Source organism: Phyllostomus discolor, chromosome 10 (genome assembly GCF_004126475.2).
Source record: "Phyllostomus discolor isolate MPI-MPIP mPhyDis1 chromosome 10, mPhyDis1.pri.v3, whole genome shotgun sequence".
Lineage (NCBI taxonomy): Eukaryota > Metazoa > Chordata > Mammalia > Chiroptera > Phyllostomidae > Phyllostomus > Phyllostomus discolor.
In genome coordinates, this window is record NC_040912.2 from 15,560,702 (window position 1) to 15,579,828 (window position 19,127).

At 49.7% G+C, this 19,127-nt stretch overlaps 1 protein-coding gene across 1 annotated transcript in view; it reads left to right on the top strand.

The window, feature by feature from the left end:
- Window positions 1–19,127, top strand: part of CDCA7L (cell division cycle associated 7 like) — a 34,567-nt gene that overhangs the window by 11,835 nt on the left and 3,605 nt on the right. The window contains 7 exon segments of the mRNA XM_036010521.1: window positions 7,262–7,402; window positions 11,806–11,937; window positions 15,399–15,623; window positions 15,625–15,768; window positions 17,097–17,168; window positions 17,283–17,453; window positions 18,146–18,271. Coding sequence (XP_035866414.1) covers window positions 7,262–7,402; window positions 11,806–11,937; window positions 15,399–15,623; window positions 15,625–15,768; window positions 17,097–17,168; window positions 17,283–17,453; window positions 18,146–18,271 — 1,011 coding nt within the window.

Here is a 19,127-nt window from a genome sequence, read left to right on the forward strand (position 1 = left end):
TGAAGTTGAGTTACATTGTTGTGCACCCGCCTCGCCACCGTCCATCTCTATACCTACACCATCCTACGCAGAAACTCGGTAGCATTAAACAGTGAACTCCCCCTTCCTGCCCCCACTGCACTTTCTATCTCTGAGTTTGATTGGTCTAGGTGCCTGCTGTGAGTCTGTTGGAGTCATACGGTATTTGTCCTTTTGTGTCTGCCTTATTTCACTTAACACAGTGTTGTCAAGATTCATTTGTGCTATAACGTGTCAGAATCTCATTCTTTTTAAAAGCTGGATAATAATGCATCGTATGTGTATATTTATCATGTTTTGTTTATCCATTCATCCATCCACTGCCACTTGATTTGGGCTATTTACACCTTTTGGCTATTGTGGAAAATGGTGCTATGAACGTTGGTGTGAAATATCTCTTTGAATCCCCACTTGTAATACATCTGGAAGTGGAGTTCCTGGGTCGTAGGGTAGTAACTCCAGCTTAACTTTCTGAGGACCCACCGCACTGCCTGACAAGTGGCCGCTGCGCTGATTTCCTTTCCCACGGCAGTTCCTGAGGGTTCTGATGCCTCCGAATCCGCACCAGCACTTATTTTCAGTTCTGTTGCTGGTACCCATCCTGAGGGGTGTGAAGGGGTATCTCGTTGGGGTTTTGATTTGCATTGTGGGCCTAGTGGCCATCTGTATATCTTTGGAGAAATGTCTACTGAAGTCCTTCGCTCATTTTTCAGTGCGTATTATTGTTGAGCTGTAGGAGTTCTTCATGTATTCTGGGTATTAATCCCTTATCTCTTACCTGATTTGCAAACATTTTCTCCCGTTCTGTAAGTGACTGCCTTCACTCTCTGGGTCGTGTCCTTTGATGCACAAAAGTTTTTAGTTTGGAAGCAGTCCAGTTTACCTGTTTTTCCTAGTGTTGCCTGTGTCGTTGGTGTCACATCCAGGAAATCACTGCCAAATCCAACATCATGAAATCTGATACATTTTGAGGGGTTTTTTTGTAGATGGTATAAAGTAAGGGTCCGCCTGTATCCTTTGGCATGTGGAGGGCCTGTTTTTCCCGCATCATTTTTTGAAAAGACTGCCCTCTCCACGTTGAACAGCCCTGGCACCCTTGTCAAAAATCATTTGACCACACCTGCGAGGCTGTATTTCTGTTGCATTGATCCACCTGTCCGCCTGTATGCTAGGAACACTCTTTGGATTCCTGCGGCTTCGTCATAAGTATTAAAATGAGTCAATGTGAGTCCTCCAATGTGGTCCTTCCTTTTCAAGACCGTTTTGGCAGTTCAGGGACCCTTGACATTCCACACGAGTGTCAGGAAGGGCTCTTCTGTTTCTGCATTCTACATGTGATTTGCAGTGTTCAGTAAACCACTTGCCTACGCTTGTGTGTTTATTAATATAAACAAGTTTGAATAGTGTAGGATAAACAAGACTTTCAATTGCTATAATATCTAGGTTACATTCATATAACATCAAGTTAACCATTTTTTTTTTTTATTTCTTAGGGAAGGGAGAGAGAGAGAGAGAGGGAGAGGGAGAGAGAGAAAGAGAGGGAGGGAGGGAGAGGGAGAAACGTCAATGTGTGGTTGCTGGGGGCCGTGGCCTGCGACCCAGGCATGTACCCTGACTGGGAATCGAACCTGCGACACTTTGGTTCGCAGCCCGCGTTCAATCCCCTGAGCTATGCCAGCCAGGGCAAGTTAACCATTTTAAAGTGAACGATTTAGTGCATTCATGTTGTATAACCACCACCTCTGTCTAGTCCAAAACATTCCATCACTGTGGAGGAAAGACTGTTCTGTGACAGGTGCCCCAGGGCCAGTGCAGCACTCCTGGAAGTGTGTATTCACATCGCCGGCCGCTCCAGTCCTTGTGTGTGCTTCCGTTGAATCCCTGTAGTGGGTGCTCCTCGAGGTTAACGAAGGGTTAACCTTGTGCAACCAGGTTCCGGCCAGCAAGGCCTGTAGATTCATAGACTGATGGTGAGTCAGAAGGAAAGTTCCCTCTCCCATTGCCACCTGAGGCACTGAACTCGGTCGCTCTTATGCAGAGCCCAGTGTACGCTTTTCCTAAGGGTAGGCCACACGCTCAGGAGTAACTGTTTCGTAACTGTTTCTCTAGTTACGAGTATTGGAGTGTCGGTTCTGATGGCCAAACAAAATGGTGTCTTTGAAAAGATGCCTTTATCTTTTCAAAGATAAGCTAATCTTTGAAACACTGTTAGATTTACCTTCCTGGGAAAAGTTGGCATCTTTCTCCCAAGAACCATCTCGAAGTTAGGTTTGGTTTAGGCGCCGCTTTTTCGCATAAATGTGGCAGGTTTCTGTTCTCACTAGGGGAACGCTAATTCTGCGTCTGCCTGTTTGTCCCTTGTGGTGATTTTGTTAGATGGTGGGAGAGTGTTTGACATTAACCTCTGCTGTCATTAAGCTTGCTGTGTTCAGTTTCTGGACTTGCGTTCACTGAAAAGCAAATGCTACATTCCCTTCGACTGAACCACTAACTTTCTATTCATTTTTAAATAAGAAGCATTCGTGGTAAAAATAACCACAGTAGGAATTTCTCAAATGATCCATGCTGACTCTGAAATGAGTTCAACACGCATTAAAAAAAGGATTTCAACTAACTTCTGAAGACACAACTCTGTGTATGCTGGCACAGTGGAGTGGTTGCGGTCCGAGGAGCCCCAGCGCCCTTCCCGAGTTGCACGAGGACGGAGTTATTGTCAGAATAACGCTAAGATGTCAGTCACCCCGTCCGCTGGGCTGCTGTTGTGCTGGCGGCACCAGCAGAGGCAGGGCGCACTGCTGGCCGGTGGCCTGCACCCGGGCTGTGGCACCAGGCTGTGCCGTGGTCATCACGTTCTTTCCGTCAGCGTGCGCAATGTTAGGAGAAAAGGCCAGCTTCCCAGAAGAAAGTCTCATAACAGTAGAAATTGTCTGATTAAAATCTTGATCCTTGAGGGCATCGCCCTAATATACTGGATGATGAAATGGACACACGTAGAAAGTCCTTTGCATCCGTAAGTACAGTGCTTGTGTGGTTGGTTAACTCGGGGCAAAGATCTGGTGCACGTACATAGTCCAGCTGTGTTCCAAGGATACAAAGAACCACAAAGGAATCTTGAACTTGACTGTTGGTGGTGTCATTGGTTGTGTAAGTTTGAAACTATTTCATCTGTATTGTAGATACAGCAACTGGGTAAGTATAGAAGTGGAACTGAGGTCTTCACTGGGGGGGTGGGGAGCCATTAAATGGGGCTGAGGTTGGTGAGGAGAAATCCGCCATGTTGGATTGGATTCAGGGTATCACCATGAACTTGTGATTTAAAAGACTTAAAATGTCTATGCTCTGTCTAGTCAAAGATCCCAGAGGCAATGATGCTTCACCAGCAAGGAGCACTCTGAGCTCTCAGATCTTGATTTTTCATGCCTGGGCTCCTTGGAGAAGTGGCTGGTTCAAGGTCTGGGGCAGGTGAGGTGCAAGGCTAGCTCGGCATGCTTGTTGTGACAGAAAGGAAGGAGGTGACCAAAGCGTGTTAGGGTTGTGTCAAACGGACACAGAACGCAGCTTGAAGGAGCTCCCAGTGGCCAAATATGGAGCAGTTTGGGCCTCAGAAAGAATGATGACAGTAATGGGCTATAATGTTGAGTTTAAAAAAAAAAAATCCATGAATCTACATGTGGGCGAGGGGACGGCAGTGTTTGGGGGGCGGGGAGAAGGGAAAGACAGGAAGAGAGAGAATATCGTATTACAGAAAACGCCAGCTGTATACGAAGGGGGACTGGAATGGGAAAATCACCATTTTGCAAGCCCTAATGTGGTAACTGATTCAGGCAAGAGTTGTCGTTGGATACCGAAAGGACTGAGGGAAATGTTACCAGGGAGAAGGATATTCACAGACTAAGACATTTCTCTCTCAAATATCACTGCAGTTATTGCTCAGTAAATACAAAGGGGTAGAGTAACTTTGCTGGGGAGAAACCTGGCAGACCCCACTGTAACTTGTTACTCAGATAGCGTGACCACTAAAAAGTGAGACAGCCAGACGTGGCTAGTTCTCTGCAGGAAGGGCCCAGCGCCGCGCTACCTGGGAGGCAGTGCCGGGAGGCAGACCCGAATCCGGAGGCCCGATCCGATTCCAGATTCAGCTGCCAAAGCACAAGAAATCCAGAGGGACAGGAGTCTGTGAAGTACCATTTTGGAACTGTGAACAAACTCTGGCAAATGCTACAGCCCAGGGACCCAGTTTCTTCCAAAATTAGTTGCAAGAAAGAAAATGTAAATGGAGATGTTGGAAAAAATAATGGAAACATAAGGAAGGACTTAAGAGACACAACTACTTTATGAACCTTACTTGGATGGTGACACAAATAAACTGAGTTAAAAAAATAAGTGAATAAAACTGCAACCACCGACTGTATGTGCTGGTTACACAGGGTGAATGATACTGTCTGTAACCGCTTTACAATAATCTGGAAGGAGGGCAGTGGGGTAGGGACTCAGGGACTGATAACTCGCTGGGCGGGGGGTCAATGTGTGTGTTCATTACACTGCTTCATCCTCTTACACACGTGTTTTAAAGCTTTTATAATCATGTTTTTTTGTTGTTGAAATTAATCTTTTTTTATTTTTTTTATTTTTTTATTTTTTAGAGAGGGAAGGGAGGGAGATAGTGGGAGAGAGAGAGAGAAACATCAATGTGTGGTTGCTGGGGGTTATGGCCTGCAACCCAGGCATGTACCCTGACTGGGAATCGAACCTGGGACACTTTGGTTCCCAGCCCGCGCTCAATCCACTGAGCTATGCCAGCCAGGTATAATCATGTTTTTTTTTTTTCTTTCTTTTTTTTTAATATATTTTATTGATTATGCTATTACAGTTGTCCCATTTCCCCCTTCTCTCCCCTCCACCCTGTACCCCCCTCCCACCCACATTTCCCCCTTTAGTTCATGTCCATGTGTCATATTTATGAGTCCTTTAGTTTCTATATTTCCCGTACTATTCTTGCCCTCCCCCTATCTATTTTCAACCTACATTCTATGCTACTTATTCTCTATACCTTTTCCCCCTCTCTCCTCCTCCTGCTGCTAACCCTCCATGTGCCCTCCATTTCTGTGGTTCTGTTCCTGTTCTAATTGTTTACTTAGTTTCTTTTGGTTTTGGTTTAGGTGTGGTTGTTGATATTTGTGAGTTTGCTGTCCTTTTACTATAGATGTCTTTTCTTTATCTTCTTTTCTTAGATAAGTCCCTTTAGCATTTCATAAAGTAAGGGCTTGGTGATGATGAACTCCTTTAACTTGACCTTATCTGAGAAGCACTTTATCTGCCCTTCCATTCTAAATGAAAGCTTTGCTGGATAGAGCAATCTGGGATGTAGGTCCTTGTCTTTCATGACTTGGAATATTTCTTTCCAGCCCCTTCTTGCCTGTAAGGTCTCTTTGGAGAAATCAGCTGACAGTCTGATGGGAACTCCTTTGTAGGTGACTGTCCCCTTACCTCTTGCTGCTTCTAGGATTCTCTCCTTCGTTTTTACCTTGGCTAATGTAATGATGATGTGCCTTGGTGTGTTTCTTCTTGGGTCCAACTTCTTTGGGGCTCTCTGAGCTTCTTGGATTTCTTGGAAGACTGTTCCCTTTGCCAGATTGGGGAAGTTCTCCTTTATTATTTGTTCAAATATGTGCTCAATCTGTTGCTTTACCCCTTCCGATTCTGGTACCCCTATAATTCGGATATTGGAACGTTTAAAGGTGTCTTGGATGCTCTTAATCTTTTCCTCAATTTTTTGAATTCTTATTTCATCATGCTTTCCTGCTTGGTTGATTCTATCTTCCTTCTGGTCCACTGTATTGTTTTGAGACTCATATTCCTTCCTTTCACTATTGACTCTCCTCCACGAGCCTTCCTGCATCTGTTTTATGGTACTCTGCATTCTTTCATCTAAATTTCGTCCAAAATCTACCAGTTCCGTGAGCTTTCTGATCACCAGTGTTTTGAATTGCGCATCTGATAGATTGGCTAATTCTTGGTCGCTCAAAAGGATGAGTCCTGGGGGACTGATTTGCTCTGTTGAAAACATGGTTTTTTTTTGTTTTTTTTCCCCCTGTCTCTCCTTTTTTTTTTTTTTTTTTTTCGGTCTGGTTGCTCTTGTTACGGTGGGGGGCGGAGCCTTAGGTGCTCACCGGGGCTGGGCACCCCGGTCGCTAGATTGTGACGTTATATGTGGGGGTGGGGCGGGAGTGGGGACGGGAGAAAACAATGGCGGTAGTTCCGTTCCCCTGGGCTCAGACCCTTGTCTGGGCTTCCGGGCCGCGAGCTCTGCCCTGGTCCACAATCGCTGCCCCTCTGGGTCTGCCAGCCGCAGCTTGGTACTCAGGGATCACCGCTGCCTTCTTGTGCCCCCGGATGGCTTTTGCGCCGAGTTCGCGCCAAACCTTCCCCCGACCTCCGCGCGCCGCCGACCCGAGCCAGCCCCGCGCCCGCCGGGCTCGTCTTCTCCTACCAGTCCGGATGAACGCGTCTACTTCAGCTTCTTGGCTGCCCGACTTCCATTCAGATAAATCCTCTGCCGGATCTGGGTGTTATTCTGATAGTAAATTATTGTTGTAAATTATTGGTTTTCTAATCTTGGTTGTACGAGGAGGTACAGTGCGACCACCTATTCCTCCATCTTGCCGGAAGTCTAATCATGTTTTTTAAAACACTACTAACGAATAAGGGCAACCTGCCATTTTTTGCCTCCTTATGCAGTAGGCTGAATATAGGGAAGGAGGAAAGCCATTTCATGGTACGCGTCTTCACATCTGAGTCAGCACATGAGAAGGGACAGAAGAATGAAGACTGGGAGGTGGGAACTGAGAGAGGAGGAGGCAGTGGGATCTCACGGAGGCCTTTTTCCGTGGATGCCATTTAAAGGCACATCCCCTGGCGGAGAAAATAGAGCATTGGTTTCTCAGAGAGACAGGTGCCTACTTTTCTCTCGTTTTGTCGAGATCAGAAATGGCTTCTGTCTATCTAGGCATGGTCTTCACATTCTCCATATGCTGGGTATGTCTCTAGAGTTCGAAGAGTCTTATTCCCATCCGCCCTCCGTGTTGCCTGAGATCTGCGCCGATGCACATTCCGCTCAGGGTTCCTGACTGGGGTCCATGGGACAGCCCAGGCAGAGTGACCAAGTTACGAGATGGTAATTCCTACTCCTCTTTAGAAAAGTTCCCTAAGTGATTATGCTCCTTCTGTTTTAAATCCCAAACAGATCTCTAAAGAAGTGTCTGACATCTTCAACGCCCCTAGTGACGACGAAGACTTCGTCGGCTTCCGAGATGATGTTCCCGTGGGAACGCGCCCATCGGAGGAGAGCCGCAATAGTTTCGGCTCCCTGGAGTCGGGGAAGCAGGTACAATGCCCTCGTGTCCGTCCGGAAGCCTGGGCCTGGGGTCAGATACTCTTTCCTCTACACCGCGTGGTCTAAGATTGGCGGTGTTCGTTAATTGTGGAGCATTTTATTTTATAAGCGTTATGCCTTCGTGTTTCGAGAAACTGATGAGAGTACCTAGCTCACTTTTGCTGTTTAAATCCTTACGTACAATCATTTTGTTTTTTTAATACAGGGGATCTCGCATGATCAGATCCTTTCTCTGTGCAGCCTCGGGACTGCTGCCTGTGATGGGGCTATATTCAGAGACTTGCACACAGCCGGGGTGTGTGTAGGGGGGTGAGGCTGGCCCTCACAGCTGTAGCCCATGCCACGCAGCGCAGTGCTGAAATGTGCAATTACTGCAGGACAGTTGGATCTTTGCTCCTGCAGCGTGGTTCTTTCTGCATTTCCCTTGTGGAATGGCTGGGAGGAGCATTTTTTCTTCCATAATTACTTTGTGGCACACACGAGTTACAGTTTTCTGAGAGTCAGACTCCTGGGGGTTTACATTGTGCCTTAGCATGGCCCACTGAGATATCTCGCACTCAAAAGTCTTCGTTCTCCCTCGACCATGGTCCCTCTTAAAAGGCCGTAAATTAAACCCACCCTGTGTCCACTGGGCAAGTGCAGGAAGGAAGCTACTTATGTCTGAGGGCAGTGCCAGCTTGATGGCTCGGCTGGCTGTGTAGCTCTGGCCTCGGTGGGGCTGTGTTTTTCCAGGACATGGGAGCCCCCCTCTGTGGTCCTTACCTTACTTAGTGTCGCCACTGCATTCACCCCCACCAGCCGCCTGCTTCCGCCCCCCTGGTCCTCTTCCTCTGGGGTACACCGTTTGTTCCTGGTTGTCATCTTTCCTCTTTCCTGTCCCCGTATGTGGATGCTGTCCGGGGTTTTGTCTTCAGACCTTCTCACTTAGCGATCTCAGTGACTGGCTGGCTTTCAGCTGTTACCTCCCTGTTCCAAGGCTTGGCTCCTCCCTCCACCCCAGATGCATTCCTGACTGCCCGCTGGGCCGAGCTGAAACTCGCCCGTTTCCCTCCCCTGGTTGTCTGTCTGGCTCCCCCTTTGTTGTCTCCAACTTTGGTGTCCTTGACCTTCCTCCTGCTCCCTCAGCTCCCTGACTGCCTTCCGGAGTTGGTGAGTCTTTTCGCCTCCATTCCTTCCCTTCTCTTCCTTGAAGCCCTTAGCTCAGCCGTGAAACCGGGCTGTGGTCACAGTCCTCCCTTCCTCAGAAATCACCCGTCTCTCCACTTGAGTGTGGCCGGGCAACGAGGGAGAGTTGAGCCTGTTGGACCCACGTGAGGGTGTGGGTAAAGTGCTGAGCATTCAGGAGGCCTAAAGAAGCCAAGCAGCTGCCTTGGCTGCTGTGATGGCTGCTACTTCTGTGTGGTCAAGCCTGGCCCCCTCCCCATCCTCAGCATGCCTCGGTGCACTCGTGGGCCCCGCGTGCCTGTCTTAGATGGCCTATGACAATATGCTTTTCATACGGATTGCACTTAATTCATGTGCCTACCTGGGAGGTGTGGGTGCTACGTTATCCTCATTTTACAGGTGATGAAATTGGCGCTCAGGGAGGGGAATAACTCGCTCAGGGTCTAGCAGTGCTACTTCTCACCCTCTCAGCTACCTCCCAGTGCTCTCTTTCCTGCCGGCAGTGCCTCAGTAGATCAGAAGCTGCATCGCTTCCCACCTTACATGCTGTTCTGCCCTTGTGTGTATACCGGTCTGTCTGTGCTATCCGTTCTGCCTGTGTGCTTGCTCTACTCCAGTTCTGATCCAGTTCACATGCCACAGCTTCCAGGAAGCCTTACTGGATTTTCTTTCGTTCTGAGTGCCATTGTGCTTGTGTCTTTCTTCTAACACTGACCTTCACCACGGTTACTTGGGACCTGTCTGGCTCCCCAACTAAATGACAGGCTCCGTGATGGAAGGGACCCCGTTCTTGAGTGGTGCTTCCTGCTTCACTGGCTGGGACTGCTTGTCTCCCCTCCCCTCCTGTTTTGTGTATCTAGCACCCGTTGTGAGTGAGCACCTGTGGGGTGCAAACAGGTGTGCAATTGACGTGGGATGCTTATCTGCTTTGTTCAGCCCGCCATCACTTTCCTGTCTATTTCATGTCACCTGGGCTTCAAAATAAAAAGGCAGCCGCTCTGTTAGCTCCTGTTCTTAACAGTTACTTGCTTATGGCCTTGGTCATGGTGACCAGGGCTCCTAACATTCTGCTTCGTACTGATTTTAAAAAATAACAGATGGATCCCGGAGCGTCGAGAGCCACGAGGGGTGGTGACCTATAATGCCTAAAGGGCTGGGTGCAGTGTGCATGTGCTTCATACAGAGCATGTTAAAAACACTCCTTACACCCTGTCGGGTCAGGGGAAGGAAAGCACAGGCCTTGGCTTAGAGATGTGGCAGAGTGGTTTCTCTCTACCAGAACTCGGTCATCACAGATGCGGGTTTCTCCTGGACCGCCTGCTGCCCGGTTAGGCCAGCTCAAAGGATAGCAACTGCTCTGCTGGAGGACCGGAAGTGGGGAGCTTGCCTCAGTGCAGCCTGATGCTTCTCTGCAGGTCTGAGGCAGTCACTAGGGGTGTGTAATGAAACTTGCCCCTGACCCCGTTCCCCAAAACAGCCTGCAGGGACTGGCCTGGCCTCTAGGAACCAGATGTTTCCTGCCCCGGGGGGAGGTGGCAGGTCCGTGGTGGGTTTCCTCGGGCGCCAGCTGGGCACCTTTCTTCCTTAATCATAAATCCTCGTAACTGCTTCCCCTTGCCGACCCTGCACACGCAGCTCTACTTGCACCGGCCGGGAGAGGCTGCACGAACTTGTACTCAGCATGTGTAGCAATGCCGACTTTGGTCTCCCTCAAACACAATTTGAATTTCACTCTGAAGAAACTTCCTCTGTGTGTGTGCATGTGTGTGTGTGTTTGCAAGCAGCTGCACCCCAGCTATCAGCTCTGAGCACACTCACTCTGATTACCCGTGGTACTTACTTCAGAAGTAGGGATGTTTTAAGCTTTAAAAAGTGCTGGCTATAGACCATTCTTCTCTATGCCCTGTAAGTTTCTTCTCCACTCGTCTGTTACATCTGTTTTTCTCCAGAGATGATAGGAGCCTGAAGTGTATAATTAAAGTCGGGGAAAGGCATGGGGGAGGTGAGGTTTCTCTGGTGGGAGGCGGCATGGTGAGGGGTCCTGGCTGCCTCGGGTGGGTGGGGGGGTGGGGAGCACGGGCTCCAGGCAGGCTGCTGGCTTGGAGGAGGCTGTCTGGTGGGTCTCCTCCCTAAACTTTAGGGCTTGCCTTTTCCTCTCCTCTTTCTCAGGCATGCCAATTAGAAGACCCAGTTTCCTTCTTTTTATTAGTTCAAAAGGAAGAAGAAGTCCCCTGTTTTTAAGAGTCAGTCGTACAACGTGTTTTCTTCTGCTCACGTGCTGCCTGTCGGCGGTTGTGGCCTCTCACCACGCGGGGACTCTGCTGGGCTGGAGCAGCCCCCAGGCCCCCCAGGCAGTTTGTGGGGCGGCCCCTGCAGTCAGCTCAGTGGTGGGCAGGAGGGCGGGCAGGGGAGTGTGAAGCCCTTCGGCCCTTTCTTTCCTACAGAGAAGCCTGCGGTCTGTGAAAGGGAGGCATGCCTGGCCCTGGCTGGTAGCTCAGTCGGTGAGAACGTCATCCCTGATACACCAAGGTGGCGGGGTCCGTCCCCAGTCAGGGCTCACCCAAGAGTCCGCCTGTGAAGGCACAGACGAGTGGAACAACAGAGTGATGGTCCGCTCTCTCTTCCTCCAAAAATCAATCAATCAAGTTTGAAAGAGAGAGAGAGAGACATGCTCAGTGACTTGGAGGAGAAGGGCTCTGGGTGGTCATTAGCAAGGGGAGCGTGGGTGGGAGCCAGGGTTCCCCTCACATCTTCCCGTCCCTTCCCGTGGCCCCTGGGCCCAGTGCGGAGGCAGACATTCCTGAGGGGCAGCCCTGGCGCGAGCAGCTGAATTCTGTCAGCGTTCACGGGTCAGACAAGAGGCTGATTGACGCTGCGGACATTGAGTTTTTGAAATCGTTCCATTTGCAGGCCTGAATTTCTGTAAGCTATGGAAAATGTGATGTTATGTGTATGTTCATTGTGGTACAATACACATAGCATAAAATGTACCATTGTAGTCATTTTTAAGTGTAGACAAGTTCCCGGTTTCCTGCCAGCAAGACGCTAAGTGGCATTAAGTATATTCACGGCGTCGGGCAGCTGTCACCGTTGTCCTTTCCCAGAATGTTTCCATCGTCTGAAACAAACTCGAGACTCATCCAGCCACAGCCCCCCGCTGCCTGGAAACCCTGGTAACCTGTGTTCTTCTTTCTCGCTCTGTGACGTGTGTGTGTGTGTGTCTGATTTAGCAGGGTGTGCACTTCCGTTCCAAGTACTTCACAGAAGAGCTAAGAAGAATTTTTGTGGAGGACACTGACTCGGAGGATTTTGAGGGATTTACACAGAGCGATCTGAATGTAAACAGTGTCTCAGAAGTAAAGGTAATAATTATCAACACAGGGGAGTGTGGGTTGTACTGTTTTAGTCCTGTCCCTGAATTGTAGTTTTACTTGTGAGAAGTCACCTCACAAGTGAAGAGATGTTACTTTTCCTTACATGTTTATCTTACAAGACAGTTAACAAAAGACAAAAAAATTTTTTTTTAAGATTTTATTTATTTATTTGTAGAGAGTGAGGAAGGGAGGGAGAAAGAGAGGGAGAGAAACTCAATGCATGGTTGCCTCTTGGGTCCCGCCCTCCTGGGGACCTGGCTCACAACTCAGGAATGTGTCCTGACTGGGAATCGAACCTGCAACCCTTTGGTTCTCAGGCTGGTGCTCAGTCCACTGAGCCACACCAGCTAGGGCTCAAAAATTGCTATTCTAAGGTCAGTAGAATACCATTAGTCAGAAGTCCATATTCTCTTAGAAAGAATCCAGTTGTCTTCCCTTGGTGCCTCTAGAGCAGAAGTGTCAACTCATTTTCCCCGGGGGCCACATCAGCCTCATGGTTGCCTTCAAAGGGCCGAAATAATTTCAGGACTCTATAAATGTAACTACTCCTTAATGGTTAAGGAGTTGAAATTACATTTGGCCCTTTGAAGGCGACTGCAAGGCTGATGTGGCTCCCGGTGAAAATGAGTTTGATACCCCTGCTCTAGAGTTTTTTGGAGGATGTGTCCCAGGTGCCAGGTGTCCCTCCTTGTCCTTATCAAAGACATTCTTTTTTTATTTATTCATTTTGAGAGAGAGGAAGGGAGGGAGAAAGAGGGAGGGAAACATCAGTTGGTTGCCTCCTGTGTGTGCCCTGACCGGGGACTGAACCCACAACCCAGGCGTGTGCTCTAACCTGAACTCCAGCGGGCTACGCCTCGCCCTGTAGGATGATGCGCAGCCAGCTGAGCCACACCAGTCAGGGCTCAAAGACTTGGACCTCTTTCATCTGAAAGGAGGAAGGTCTGTCTGGGAGTAACAAGACTTTGAAGTCATTTCGTCGTGTGAAGCAATGTTCTTGGGTTTGTGGTCAATTAGGCAAAGCCTTGGCTGCGGTGCAGTCCTGGACTGTCCCTGTACGTTCTCGGTCGGGAGTGTGATGTGCTTTCTAATGAGGAGGAGGACCCGGGGCTGCCCGATTCCTGGGGGAAGTCGGTCCTCTCTGCTCGCGGTGAGGAGCCTGGCCCGTGGGTTGCTTGCTCGCTCCTGTTATTTAGGCCAGTTTGCTGCTAACTGGTTTTGAACTTCAGGCTGACTGTTTTAAAGAACAGCCTTTGGGTTTTTAATTTTTTTAGGCATAAAAGTGTTCTTTCTGCTAAGTGCAAAATAGCATACATTGGTCCCCAAAGTCAGTGTACCACTTCCTTCCTCTATGTCAAGAGAAAGGACAGAGTGAAGCCTCTTCGTGGTCAGAAGCTCCCAAGGAGCCACTTGTGACGTGGGACCTGCGTAGACGTTTAAATGGGCTGTGACTCGTAGGCCCTCTGTGTCCCTCGCCTTTTCCTGGGGATTTAAGGCCTGAAAGTGCCGACGGTAGGCTGCCTAGTTGGATGGCGGTGTTTTTTTCCATGACAAGCAGCACAGCGCTGTGCCAGCCTGGGGGCCCTGCCGGGGCTTTCTTTAAACAAGCCATGTGCCTGGTGGTCGTGTGTGCTGGCCAGCAAGACCCCGAGACCCTTCCAAACCCCAGCCGGTATCATCTGCTCTTCAGTGACTTGACTTCTCTTCTGTAGTTAAGTGATACCTGGCTATGCAAAGAATTCGTGTTTCCAGCACAGCCAAGTCAATTACTCGCCAAGACTATATACTTGGGTTATGAACTGGGACATGTTATGTTGACTCTGACGTAACGAACTCATAGCTCAGGGCAGGGCCACCTGCAAAATTTGTTGAGAAAACAAGCTTTGTTTCCTCTGCACCCAGCCTTCTGGTCCCAGTGTTCTTCCCCTCAGGGCCGAGTGTCTGCTGGTATTTTTGCAGCTTACTCTTTACATGCTTTGTAGCAGGCTGCTCTGCCTCCTTGGTGAAAAGAAGTGGGTTAGATGATGATGATGATGATGATGATGATGATAAGTAAAGCCAATCTGGGGGACAGTTCCTCTGCGTTTCTCCAACAGTGTTTCCTAAAATGGGATTCCTTGGCAGCCTCCTGTTTTCCGTTCCAAAGCTATTTAATGTAGGAAGTTCAGGGTGTTAAAAATATAGAGAGAGAAATTAGTATAGTTTATTTCTTTACTTGGCTTGTGGATTGATAACATCCACCAGGGTATGGCAGTTTCTGCATTTTTTCTTCCTCTGCCTTATTTTGCCTGGGGTCCAGCTGGAATTTGGGGGTGGTCACCGAGGAGGGAGCAGAGGCGTGTAAGTGGGTCCCAGGCCCGTCATGGGGCCACCTGCTGCTCTCTTCCCAGTGGCCCCATCGCCCGAGTCCCTGGTGGAGGTCCCCAAACTCATCCAGGAAGGATGCCTAGGAGATGTCCTTGATCTCAGTATTTAAGCCTCTTTCTGTTATTGTTAGTGGTCCCTTTGCAACTGAGATGTCACCTGGGTAGTGTCACCCTGCCATTGCCTTCCGTCCGTATTGCATTCCTGGGTAGAACGGAGGCTTGTTTCAGTGCCGGAGACCTGTGCCGCGTGGAGCTCGGAAACTGGGAGGAGAGCTTCTTGAGCTGACTGAATGGGCGTTCCACAGCGACCTGCAGCGCTGTCTCCCTTGATTCCCCCCGCCCCCGCCCCTCCCCCCCCCCCCCCCCCCCCCCCCCCCCCCCCGGCGCTCACCCCGTGGCTCTGCAGTCACAGAAGGGCTTGAGGACACGTGTGTCCTGGCGATGAGGTTCTCCCACTGATCCCAGTAGCAGGTCCACTGCCTGCCCTTTTCTCTCTGAGCCCTGTCCCTGCTAGTCAGTGCAGAGCAGTCGGTATTTCTGTCTTCCCTTAGCCCTCCTGTTTGTACCTGAAGATGACTCTCAGGGCACGCACACCCCTGTCTTGGGCTGTGCCCCATGTTATGTGGCTTCCAGTTGTGCCCGTGTGGCTGTTCCACTGCGCTGGAGCCCAGTTTGCAGTGCTTTGCTCCAGCCCAGTGCTCTGAATGGAACCCAGTCTGCCAGGGGCTGAGGATGTGCATTTTGTACCGAGTTCCCAGGCGGTGCGGGTGCTTCTGGGACGGCACTGCAGGAGAAGCCCCTGGTCTGAGCTGTAGGCTGCGGGGCTGGGGGGAGGGGGGGAGTCCTTACCCCAAACCAAACTGAGGCGCAGCTCAGTGGGGGCAGGGCGCACGTGCCCGCCCTTTGGTTTATCCATCGACAAGCTCCTTTTGAGCATTGAACTGGGAAGTCAGGGGAACTGGTGAGAAGGGGAAGCTTTCAGCTGTTTATTCTTTTCCTCAAATAACGTCAGCGTGGTTTTAAGTAAGCCTCTTTGAAAGTCTGCTGTAAGACAACATCTTCATTTTTTCTTGTTTTTGTTAGCTCGAGGAGTCCGATTTGAGTGATGATGGTAAGGCATTGGTAGTGAGTGAGGAGGAGGAAGATGATAAAGAAGAAGAAAAGGCTACGCCTAGAAGAAGCAGGCCTAGAAGAAGCAGTGTTGGTCTTCGAGTGGCCTTGCAATTCCCCACCAAGAAATTGGCCAAAAAATCTGATAAAAACGATTCTTCTGAGCCGCTGTTTTCTAGCTCACACCTCCCGGACAATAAAAAAAAACATTATTGGGAGAAAAAGAAGTTACGAAGAAGGGGAGGAAAGGGAAGATTCTGCCTCCGAGTGTGAGGACGAGGGCCAGGAGAGCTCAGATGCGCTGCTGAGAAGGGCCATGAACATCAAGGAGAACAAGGCCATGGTAAGGCCCGAGGGGGCGTCTGGCAGCCGGTGGTGGCGGCGGAGCTTGGGCCGCACGTGCTCCATGGCGGCTGCCGCTCTGGCTTCTGTTGGATAGTGTGGTCTGGGTGCTGTGTGTGCTGTCTCTCTTTCTGAACCCCAAGCAGTGATCACCCGAGAGCCCTGAGTTGGAAACTCAGAGGGAGATGCCCAGCACCATTTTTCAGCCCCCTGCTCTGTGCCATCAGCCAGTCCTGGCCCACTGGCCTGGTCCCAGCAGAAGGAAGCTGGACATGAGACGCTGGGAAGCCCATGGTGCAGTGGGCAGGCCAGCCAGGCGTCTCAGCCCAGAGCCCTGTCCCTGGGGTGACCCACCATGGTTTCCAGACGCTGTCTGACGGAGTGAAGAGGGCTAGGCATTAAAGCAAACTGAGCCCGAGTGTCTTCACCAGATTAATGAGTGGAACGAGGTGAAATCCGCTCGGTGCACATTATATCTGCATGTGGTCAGTAACTGCTGGTAGCGTCATGGTTTTGTGCACACAGAGTTTTTTAAAATGCTGCCGCCACTCATAATCGCTTTCAGCATTTTGGTGTGTTTTCCTTTAGAGGTAATGCTACTGTATGTACAATCTTATATGCCTAATAAGTTACCTAAGAACATATAAAGTTAGCTTTTTGGTGAAATGTATTCTACAACACACTTCTGCTTATTATCATCTCAGGGAAAATTTTAACACTGTGTCAGTCTACATCTTTAAAATAAGAACTCTGTTCTTCATGATCTTTGGGTGACCCCTGTACTTGGTATAAATCTAAAGCTCAAAAGAATCCTCATGGAAATGCACAATCGGCGTATTAATGCCTGTTACTTGGTGTTCTTAGGTGCTTTTTTGGAAATATTTTTAGGAATTATTATTGACGCGATTTTAACTTAATTTTTTTGGAGCTCTAAATAACTGTCAGCCTGGTCTAGTTGAGCCTTTTCTGTTGTGCACGTGGTAGAACTTGACGCAGGCGCACAAACCAGGCTCACACTAACTAGCAGCCCCGTCAGAATTCCAACCTGACCAACGCTCCAGGCCCTGGTCCTTCCAGGACAGTTTGTATTGTGTTGTGTCCTTGTACGTAAGCAGTGGGCATAGATTTCATTCTTGTGAATGATGATGTCAGCTGCGCAGATAAAAATCTTCCCCCGTGAGGTTAAAATTAGAACCACTGTTGAGATCTGACCTGAACTGTGTTCGTCAAGCGTCTCGTGGCTGCAGAACTGAAGACTGGTGATCAGGTGTTGGATAAGCCAGACTTGGGAATATTGACGTGCGACCCTTTCTCTGTTCTGAACTTCAGCTTGCTCAGTTATTGGCGGAATTGAACTCAGTGCCAGATTTCTTCCCAGTGCGAACCCCGACCTCGGCTTCTGTAAGTGGCACTCCTTCCCGTTATTTGTTCCCATCCCGATGGACGTGCTCGGTTGCCAGGTGGCTGGTGTTGCAGAAAGCACTCCGCTGCACCTGTCTCTGCTCTCGCTTTCAGAAGAGGAAAACCTCGAGGCGGGCCTTCTCCGAGGGGCAGATCACCAGGCGCATGAACCCCACCCGGAGTGCGCGGCCGCCGGAGAAGTTCGCTCTGGAAAACTTCACTGTCTCAACCAGCAAGTTTGCAGACGAGTTCTACGGTTTCAGAAGACGGAAGACAATCAGCGGGGTACTTTCGGACCCCTCTGTCTAAGCCAGTGGTCCTCTGGTCCTCTGACACCAGCAGCCATTGTAGTCACCCAGGGCCTGTCGAAAGTGCTGAGGCTGAGGTGCTGCCTTGGTAGATCTGTAGCAGCTGTGAGCTTGCGTTTTTGTAAATTCCCAGGTGGTTCTGGTGCTCCTCAGACCACACACTTAGAGAAGCAGCCCTGGTCTAAACTCTAGGCCATGGGGGGAATCCTTTGTCTGAGCCCCCACACCCCCTGAAGACCAGAGCAGTCGTCTGGATGCATCTCCAAAGGAGCAGCACAGGCCTGTTAGCGGCTCCATCAGCCCTCTCGTTTTGCTTCGGGGAAAGTACAGTGATTCCTCCGAGCCCTTGTTTTAGGAACGAAACATGTCTAGTGTCTTCATCCCGGAGGGGGTGGGTTTGGCTGTCCCTCGTGGTTCACTGTGCTGTCCGCAGAGTTCACAGTAGGTGCTCGAGCTTCGCATGTACTGTTCTGTCCCTTTGCCACGAAGGAAGCTTGGCCCCTGGGGGGCAGGGGCGCAGCGAATGACTCGGGGAATGAGTGATTTGGGGAAAGCAAAAGAGGAGCTGAGTTAACACACACGGTCCTGGAGGGCTGACCGTTTAAAATAAAAACACGTTGAACGGCTCCGAGTATCTCACACCAGGGTCTGCTCCGTGTGCTCTTGCAGGGGAGGTGCCAGGGCACGAAACGGCGCCACCGGCTCGCTCCTTTCCGGGCGGTGGAGGACATCACCGAGGAGGACCTGGGCAATGTGGCCCTGACAGTTCGAGACAAAATCTATGACAAAGTCCTGGTAAGTCCCGTGTGATGGTGACTCCCACGCTGGGCATTCTTTCTGGGACTCCAGAGCACTGGGACTTGCAGTCCTGCATTGTCTTTAAGCCACGTCCAGGCTCACACCCAGGGCCACCTCCCCGGGCACAGAGTGGGCCCTGATCGGAGAGCCAGCTGTAACGGGGTCGGGGGTGGGGACAGCTTGGTGCAGGGCTGTTCCCTGGGGCAGAGGTTTCCCTGGGGGCTGCCTGGTGTTGGTGAACAGGGTGGGGGCACAGTTTTGAAAAGCATGTTTGTTTATAGTTGTTATGTTTCTGTACTTTTTATGCTTTAAATGTTGAAAAAACAATAGGCTTTTTGGTTAACGTAACCATAGAAACAGGTTTGAGAGATTATTTGGTTGCTAGAGCATGGGTTAAAATTTCTTTAAAATGGTGCTTTAGAGGGAAGCTTTATGGTGTTTTGCACCATTTTTAGATAATGCACACTTAAGGTAGTGTTAAATGGTTTTAGTTGTCAGCTTTTTATTTTTTTTAAATAAAATTGTGTATTTTTTTTAGATTTTATTTATTTATGTTTAGAGAGGGAAGGGAGGGAGAAAGAGAGAGAAAGAGAGCAACATCAATGTGCGGTTGCTTGGGGCCATGGCCTGCAGCCCAGGCATGTGCCCTGACTGGGAATTGAACCTGTGATGCTTTGGTTCACAGCCCGCACTCAATCCACTGAGCTACACCAGCCAGGGCTAATTGTCAGCTTTTTAAAACCTGGAGGTTTTTATACTGAGACTACCCAGACTCCCAGTAACTAGATCGGAGCTGAGGGATGCTACGTGGGATTCATTGCCACTCTGTCACTTGTTACCCTCCTGCATTCCC